The following is a 9,496-nucleotide window of genomic DNA, read 5'->3' as shown; positions in this document are numbered from 1 at the left end:
CGGGTTAAAACCGAACCGAACCGAAAACCGAACCGAATAAGAAATATGGTTCGGTTTTTTTTTTGAAGTGGTTCGGTTCGGTTTTTTAAAAAAAAATATTTCGGTTTTCGGTTTGGTTTCGGTTTGAGGAAATGGAAAACCGAAAAAAACCGAAAACCGAAATTTAGGCCCAGATTGGCAGATTTACCCTAAGTATATAAGGAAAAAAAAAAACCCTAACCCTCATTCTCTGATTCTCTCTCCTGACTTCCTCAGTTCCTCGCCTCTTACCCTACCCTCATTGCGAATTTCTCAGTCTCTCACCCTCACTTTCTCAGTTTCTCAATCATCTCTTTTGTGTTTCTCAGAATTCTCACTCTCCAATTCTCCATCGTTCACCGGCACAGCGCACTCGTTCAGGCGTTCACTGTGACACCGTCCACCGTCCAAAGGTATGCTTTTAAGTTTTGATTATGCTTGATGTTCATATTTTTTTATGGTTTTAATTATGATTAGTGTTAAATGTTAATTACGAAAATCTGCAAATTACATGTACAAATTTGTTAAACATTCTGATTAGGGTTTTAATATATGCTTTATGTTCATATTGCGATGTTGTTTCTGAATTTTCTATTCTGTACAAATTAGTAAAACATTCTGAATTTTCTGGTATTTTGATGCTTCGGGGTTTTGGTCTATTCAAGGGTATTTTGGGTTTTGGTCTAGTAAAACATTCTGATTAGGGTTTTGGTCTAGTAAAACATTCTGAATTTTCTGGTATTTTGAAGCTCTATTCGATTGGACTCTGTTGAAGATTGTTTCAGATTATTAGTTAGTTATTAATTCAAGGGTTCGCATGATTAATAGCATTATCATTGTCTTGATAAGTGTTTATTAGATTGTTGATCTTTGTTATTATTGTTAATTTTGATTTTACTTGTTTTGGGTACAGTTAGTCAGTTAGTGCTTAATTTGATTGTTTTTGGGTGGTGGGGTGGAATCTTAGGGGGCTAATTATTATTGCTAAATTGTTATTGTCTTTGGTGCAGTTAGCCAGTTACTACTGATTTTGTTTATTAGGGGTATAATTATTATTCCCTTTAAAAGATCCAATATTCTTAATTTATGAGTTTGCATGTATTCTTACAGATTGTTATTCAACCACGAATTATTGAATGACAACCAACGTGGGTGGTGTTCCTGACCAGCCTCAATCCGAACATGAGACTGACCAAGTCTCTCAAAATCAGAAAAAAGAACAGGGAGCAAAAAGGAAGAGGATGAAAGAACGCTCTGAAGTTTGGGAGCACTTTGATAAAGAAGACTTACCTTCTGGAATGCAGGCAATTTGCAAGTATTGTGGGATGAGCTACAAGTGTGGGGCAAAGAAAAACGGCACTAGTGTGTTATGGGCTCATATTTCGCGATGTCGTAAGTATCCCTTTAACACCCCTAAAGATTCAAAACAAAGTTTGCTTTCATTTAAAAGTGCTAAAGAACCAAGTGGTGGTACTAGTGGGTTGACATACCACAAATTTGATGCTGGTAGTATTAGAAAAGCTTTGTCATTTATGGTGATTGTTTATGAACTTCCATTTAAGTTTGTTGAAGGTATAGGTTTTAGACATTTTTGTGGTGTAATAGAGCCTAGATTTAATGTTCCTTCTCGAATTACAGTAGCCAAAGATTGTTTTGAAACATATTTAACTGAAAAACGAAAGCTGAAAAATGTGTTAAAAAGGTGTAATTCAAGAGTTTCTTTAACCACTGATACATGGACCTCTATACAACAAATCAATTACATGTGCTTGATTGTCCACTTTATTGATAATAATTGGAAATTACACAAAAGAATTCTGAATTTTTGTCCTATTTCTAGTCATAAGGGTGATGATATTGGCAAAGAAATTGAAAAGTGTTTGCTTGATTGGGGGCTTGAAAATGTCATGTGCATAACAGTTGATAATGCTAGCTCAAATGATACTGCAATTGTGTATATGAGAAGGAAAATAAATGGGTGGAAAACTGGGGTTCTTAAGGGTCGTTTCCTTCACATGCGTTGTGTTGCACACATTGTCAATTTGGTTGTTTCTGATGGGTTGAAAACTGTTAATGAGTCGGTTCAACGTGTTAGGCATGTTGTTAGGTTTATCAAACAATCTCCTGCTAGGTTGCAAAGGTTTAAAAAATGTGTCTTAGATGAAAAAATCAACACAAAAAAGGGATTGTGCCTTGATGTGCCTACTAGGTGGAACTCCACCTATTTGATGTTGAATGCTGCTATTGAGCTTCAAGATGCTTTTGAGAGGTATTCTGGGGAAGACCCTCACTATGTAGTTGATTTGAATGAGAGGGATGGTAAGGGTAGCCCAGATTCTGATGATTGGAATAATGTAAGAAGACTTTCTGAATTTCTACAAGCCTTTTATGATCTGACCTTGCATGTCTCTGGCTCTTTATATGTCAGTTTGAATTTGTTTTTCATGAATTGGTGAGTGTTGCTGTACTTATGAAAGATTTGGTTTCAAGTGATGATGTGGATATGTGTCTTATGGCTTGTAGAATGAAAGAAAAATATGAAAAGTATTGGGGTGATCCAGAAAAAATAAACCTCCTGATTTTTATTGTCGTTGTCCTTGATCCTCGTTATAAGCTTGATTATGTTGAGTGGATGATAACTGAAATTTATGACCCTATTGTTGCATCAAAGTTAGTTGATAATGTGAAGGTAGCTTTGAATGCTTTGTATGAGGAGTATCGTGTTTCTTCTGGTAATGATGTGAATAGGGAGGAAGTGTCTTCAAGTAAGGATGGCAAAACTCCATTGAGTCCCAAACATAAAAAGATTGAAGTCTTAAAGAGTAAGTATAAGAAACACAAGTGTGAGAGAGATGGAGATGCAAAAATAGAGTTAAACAAATATTTGGAGGAGGATACAGCGGAGGATATTGATGAATTTGACATTTTGAGCTGGTGGAAGTTCAATTGTTCAAGGTTTCCTACTGTGGGGAGAATTGCCCGTGATGTTCTTGTTGTCCCTGTTTTGACAGTAGCTTCTGAGAGTGCATTCAGCACTGGGGGCAGGGTTCTAGATCAGTTTAGGAGCTCATTAACTCCTCGAGTTGTAGAAGGTCTTGTTTGTGCTCAAAATTGGTTACGTGTTTCACCATTTCCAAGTATTGAAGAATGTTTAGAGGAAGTTGAGCTTCTTGAAGAGGGTAATATATAAGAACATCTAATCATAAGTTACTTATTTTCATTATGTGTATATATTTTAACTTGGTTATTTTTGTTATGAATTATGATAGACTTGAAGAATATGGCAGTTGGTGATGCTGATATTGATGAAGTGCTTGAAATAATAGACTGATGTGGCTCTTTGCTCATTGTTGACTTGTTGTTGCCACTTGCCAGACTTGCTACTGCCTTGCTCTATCACTGCTACTGCCTTAGTCTATGCTGCTGAGTGTTGACCTGCTTTTGCTGCTGACCTGCTGTTATGATGTTGCTGCTGCCCTGCTGCTTGTTGCTACTGCTGTTAAACAATTTTTTTACTGCCTTTTAGAACTTGGTCTATGCTGCTTGTTGCTACTGCTGTTAAACAATTGTTAAAGTTGTAATGTTGAACAATTTTATTTTTTTTTGGATGAAGTGTTGAACTTTTAAAACTTTGAATTATAACTTTGAAGTTTTAGAACTTGTTAATGTTGTTTAAATCTCATTAAGCATTTATGCTACTACATATGTTGATGAATATAATATTTATATGATTTAAGCCCACAAAAATTGCAGATTAAAGCCCAAATAAACAAGGCCCAAAAAAATTCGGTTTGGTTCGGTTTTTTCTTTTGAAACCGAAATTTATATGGTTTGGTTTGGTTTGGTTTCAAAAGTAAAGTGGTGCGGTTTGGTTTCCAAAAACCAAAAACCGAATTAGGGTGGTTCGGTTTCGGTTTGGCCTATAAACCAAACCGAAAACCGAATTTTCACCCCTAGTTTGAACTACATGTTTGAGTTTGGACGTGATGATTAGACATGTTCTTCGTTGCTTTTAGGGTTCATGTTCATTCAGTTTAATTCTTATGCTCTTTTAAGGTTTACTCCCATTTGTTAATGTCTTTATTATGCTCTTTGAATCCAGTCTTTACATTCATCGGTTATAAAGTGAGCGTTATGCACCTGGGTGTACGAAACAATAATACTTACAAAACCTATACATAATGTGACAAGGACGATGAAATATGGTTGAGTTATAATTAATTGGAAATTATTTTCTTTGTGCAATTGTACATCCAATTGTGCTTACATGAATTCACATCTTTCCTCAAGTAGCTTTATGTTATCTACAAGTTCTCTACCTTTGCTTAGGATAATTATAGCCTAGACTTTTCTATATTTGCATATATACTGTTAGATTTGTCATAGGTAGTTCATATTTTACAACACATTTTATCTAGATTTTCTGTACATTTCCATTTATATTGTGTCAATTGTTTCATATATAATCAATTATCTTCGATGTCAAAGCCAAGTCATTTAGAGATCTTCACTAATATAGATAATTTGTCGATCATTTGGGTGTATTAATCATTCCCCCTTTTCTCAAGTTCTAGATCACAACCATCGATGGCAACTTATTACTCTTATGCTCAACCCAGATCAGTCCACGAATTTATTGTCAAAGTTAGTTTTTCTTTTTGATTATTCTTTAATTGTACTTTTGTTTCTTATATTCTACAAAACTTTCAATTTTGTTGTGATTATTAATAAAGTAATTGATTTTATTTTTTTTTAATGTTGGTTTGTAGGGTTGATACATGTACTCCCTCTGTTTCAATTTGTTAGTCTCATATATTATTTTGGGCGTTTTAAAAAGATCTACACATATTGAATATATTTCACTTTTAACTTAGTTTTTATTTCCTATTTTATACATCCTAACTTCGTTATAGGTTATGTGCAACGATTAGACATTTTTCTCTCTGCTTTATGTTAAATCGTTACACATAACATGTAACGGAGGTAGTATTAAATTTTGATTGGTTAAATTAATTGATTGTGAATTTTTGACCTGACTCTAAGTAAAGAAATTACTCCCTTGATTTATGCAATTAAAGCTAATGCTTTCTAAAAAAAAAATCAAAATTTTAAATAAGGCAAAACTATTTATGAATTGTTTTTTTTTTTTTTACTTTAATGTTAGATTCAAATATTCTCCTTTTCTTATTTTATGTGATTGATTGTATATGGGATTATCATATTGAAACGAAGAGAGTATATGTTTTGGATTTCTTATACTACATATGTTTTGTCAGAGTCGCGGCTATTATTCGGCTATTATTGTTAGTTTGTTACATTGCAGAATGCAGAATGAACGTATTTTGATATAGTGCCTATAAAATATCGGACTTAGTTTGATCAACATATTAATTGTTAATATGCAGGATGCAAGTGGTAAAGATGTTAATCTTAGCATTTACAAAGGGAAGGTATTGTTGATTATTAACGTTGCATCACTATGGTACGTATGATATGGCGTGAACTATCATTTTAAGACGTACATTTCTTTTGTTGGCACTACCATTTGTGCTAAACTCAGCTCACTCCATTTCTGTTTTGGGTGCAGTGGTCTTACCAAAAAAAACTACACTTACTTGACACAATTGTATGATAAATACAAGGACCTAGGTAGCTTAGCTTCTTTGTTCTATGTTCTTCCTTTTGTTTTTGTTCGCGCTGTTATACGGAAGGTTAGACGACTTATGAATGTGCTGAATTGCTGCAGGATTTGAGATCTTGGCATTTCCAAGTAACCAGTTTAAGCAAGAGCCAGGAACTAATGAGGAGATCGTGGAGTTTGCGTGCACGAATTACAAAGCTGAATTCCCCATTTTTGACAAGGTGTTTTGCTTGTTTGATCATTTACAAACCACCATAATACTCCATTTGATCATATGTTAGTACCTTCATAAATTTGAGTGTTAGAGGACTAACTCAACCAAAATCTTAAACTAATGGTTAAGGTTTAGAAATATGTTTTATACTTTATCACTTCCCCTCACATGAAAGGCCCTTTAGGCTTGAAATGTGAATGCAGCACAGACCTTCCCATACCCGGTGCGAAATAATTCCACTTTAAAGGAGGGGTGGTTGAGATTCGAGCCCGTGACCTCTATATCACGTTGACTCTGATACCATGTTAGAGGATCAACTCAACCAAAATATTAAGCTAATGGTTGAGGCACAGGAATATGTTTTATACTCTATCATTGAGAAGTGTGGTCCGGATAAAATGTGAAACCTATTACTCTCTTCATGTTTTAATAAGTGTTATAATTTGACTTTTTCATTATTCACATGATATTGTTTTGACTTGATTAATTTACTAATATATAAAAATAATAAATGTTATTGTATAATACATTGTTAAATTCATTATAATGTATACTTTCATAATATTTATTTTCCTATAATTTTACTACCATATAATTAGATAAATTAATGGTCAAAGTCGTATCTTGACATCCGTGTTTGGCCAAAATGTAACTCTTATAAAAAACACGGAGAGAGTGATACAATCAAGAGTATTAGGGTCTATTCGACATAACTAGTTGTAGTTGTTGGTTGTTAGGGAGTAGCATTTATGACTTAATTTGTTTAACATTTTGGCTTCTTTTTTTTCTAGATTGAAGTGAATGGTAGTAATGCTGCCCCAATATTTAAGTACTTGAAATCAACCAAAAGGGGGTTTATGGGAGATAGAATAAAGTGGAATTTTACCAAGTTTGTAGTTGATAAACATGGTAACGTTGTTGATCGCATCTCACCATTTACTCCCCTAAAGATCGTCGAGGTAAAAACTTAAGCTTCACTCGTTATGATACCAAGAAACAATTTGGGTAATTTAATTGATCTTTTTTCGACCGTTTTGCAGAAGGACTTGAAGAAACTGCTGGGCGTCCCTAAATAAGGAGGCATCTTGACCAAGACATATGATACTTATGAATCAGACTGACTTCATGTTCCTATCTCGTTTCTATTGCTATCAAGATATAACATATAAAAAAAAATTAAAAAAAAAAAATTTATTTCAATGTTTTTTGTTTTTATTTTGAAATATATAACCAAAATTTGGTTGTTTCATATGTGTCACTCTATAATCTATATGAATACATCATGTATTATGTGTGGGTGACCATATCATATGACCGTTTGTGAAAAAACGGAGTATTCTCAAATTATACTGACAAAGTAACTCATTATTATACCTAATGAATGCTAACCCTTAAATAATACGAAGTATAGTAACCCTAGCTGTAATACCCCTTATGATTGCTTTAAAACGATTAGATATACTACTCATATATCAACAAGGTGCATCTTCCTTTTAGGAAGCTCATTCGCTAAGATAGTCCACAGTTAAGCGTGCTTGGTTGGGAGTAGTTTTGGGATGGGTGACCTCCTGGGAAGTTTTCCTTAATCCTATGTCAGTCGTCTAGCGAAGGAGAATTCTGGGGCCATATTGAAGTCCCTAGCTTTCTAGGCGCAACAAGGGCGTTGCCGTTCTCAAGTGGGGTGTATATTACTAATTTAGTAACCCACATGATACCCCCTTTAACACTAATCACTCGAGTCCCCATGGCGGTTTGCCACATAAAAGTTACTCCCCTTTATTTTGACAAATTAACTAAAAATTTCAAAAAACTATACTAATAAGTATTAATTCTGCTGAGGGCCTAAGGGGATACCAGTGGCGGTTTCAGGAATTTGCCCTTGTAAGTATGGGCTCTCGAAGTTATCAAGCATAAGATAGTTTTGTTAACTAATATACTACCTCCAATCCGTTTCTGAAAATTCGACTCACTTAATATTCATGGAGTAAAAATAAAAATAACTTTAACCATATTTAGTGACTTATTATAAAATTAGCATATGTGATCTTATAATCATAATAGATTTCCCTTATTATAAATTTTTCAAATATCAACTTTTTATAATTTTCACTTATACATATCCGAAGATATTCATGGTCAAACATGTTCATTGGATATCGCGCAAATGCAAAGTGAGCCGAATTTTAGAAATGAAGGGAGTACATTGAAAAATATTATATATAATAATTGTACAAAATATAAGTATGATGGTAATATATATTCTAAGTATATGGCCTGGTTTGATTTTATTGAAAAGAAAAATATAATACACAGTAATAAAAATCAAATGAAGCAACAAAAAAATTATAGAAATTAACAAGCTATTGTGTTAAATGTCAAGGGGGAAAAAACAGATAAACAAAAAGTATGATTGTGAAAAAAAAAAGCAAAATAAACACAATTTCTTATAAATGCAATGGTTGGCCACACGGTGTGACCAACAACTTTAGGGATTACTTGGTAAGTATTAAAAGGGTCATTTTATCAGTATAATAGGGATTACTCAGTCGTATTACAAAGGTTGCTTGGTCAATATTATAAGGGTTACTTTGTTCTAGTTTTTTTTATAAATGGTCATACGGTGTGGCCAATCATACACAAGACTTGCTGCAAAAATAAAAGAGGTTTAAAATCTGATGAAGTAAAATTCTATCACGTGAAATGCTTGACCACTAAACCACGGATAAGTTTAACAATATAAAGCAATTGCATGATTATTCAACTTAGATTTTTCCAGCTCTTAATTACGAATTTCCCCCAAATCCATGATGAACCCATACTGAAACCGTCACTGGGCAATACCTTCCATTGTTGAATGAAATCGTAAAGATAAATTTTTGGCTCGATGGTCAAATGTTAACAACTTAACACAGTTGTAAATACAAGATTTATATACTTTTATGCCTCTTAAATGATGTAGCTTGTGATTGCCTTACACAATGCTAAATTTACACTTAAAAGGAATGGTGGATAAGATTTAAACTCGCGACCTAGCTTTTTGTCACTTTACCTCTTGATATCTTATTAGAAAATCAACTCAACTAAAAAGTTAAGCTAATGGTTAAAGTCTAAGATTAATTTATATACATTATACTTAATGATCAAATATATCATACTTGGATCTTGTTTTGACATAATATTTTAAAACAAATTTTATTATGTAAAATTAACAAAAATTATAGATGATTATAAATTATAGATAATTATTGAAAATTGTAATTTATTTAAACAAATAAAACAATACAAGTAATCTAAATTATTTACAAGGTATCCACTACGTCACCTAACTTGAATCCCATCTGAAGACCCAAATTGACATCATTACGTCACCCCCCGCATATTCATTTAAGATATCTAAGGGTTCGTTTGGCATTGCAGTGATTTTCTGTTTTTTGGTTTTTTGTTTTCTAAAAATATATGATATGAATCCCATAATGAATAAAAAATTATATAAATTTATTAAAATTATGATAATTTTGAAAACTGACAACTGAAAAGTGGAAACACCTTTTTCTTGTTTCCTGTTTTTAGTTTTTTTGTTTTATAAAAAACAAGAAACTGAAAACCAAAACTAATGCCAAACA

General features: G+C 33.0%; 1 protein-coding gene across 1 annotated transcript; it reads left to right on the top strand.

Moving 5' to 3' along the window:
- The first annotated feature begins 4,593 nt into the window (after positions 1 to 4,593).
- Positions 4,594 to 7,105, top strand: LOC110694668 (probable phospholipid hydroperoxide glutathione peroxidase). Its single transcript, XM_021871865.1, has 6 exons — positions 4,594 to 4,662; positions 5,424 to 5,500; positions 5,606 to 5,667; positions 5,765 to 5,880; positions 6,665 to 6,832; positions 6,914 to 7,105. Exons 1-6 carry the CDS (start codon positions 4,606 to 4,608, stop codon positions 6,947 to 6,949), a joined length of 516 nt encoding a protein of 171 aa, XP_021727557.1. The 5' UTR covers positions 4,594 to 4,605; the 3' UTR covers positions 6,950 to 7,105.
- The last annotated feature ends 2,391 nt before the right edge of the window (positions 7,106 to 9,496 follow it).

This window comes from Chenopodium quinoa, unplaced genomic scaffold (assembly GCF_001683475.1).
Source record: "Chenopodium quinoa cultivar QQ74 unplaced genomic scaffold, ASM168347v1, whole genome shotgun sequence".
In the NCBI taxonomy this organism is placed as follows: Eukaryota; Viridiplantae; Streptophyta; class Magnoliopsida; order Caryophyllales; family Amaranthaceae; genus Chenopodium; species Chenopodium quinoa.
The sequence above is the reverse complement of the archived record's forward strand: the minus strand, read 5'-3'. Positions and strand labels throughout refer to the sequence as shown.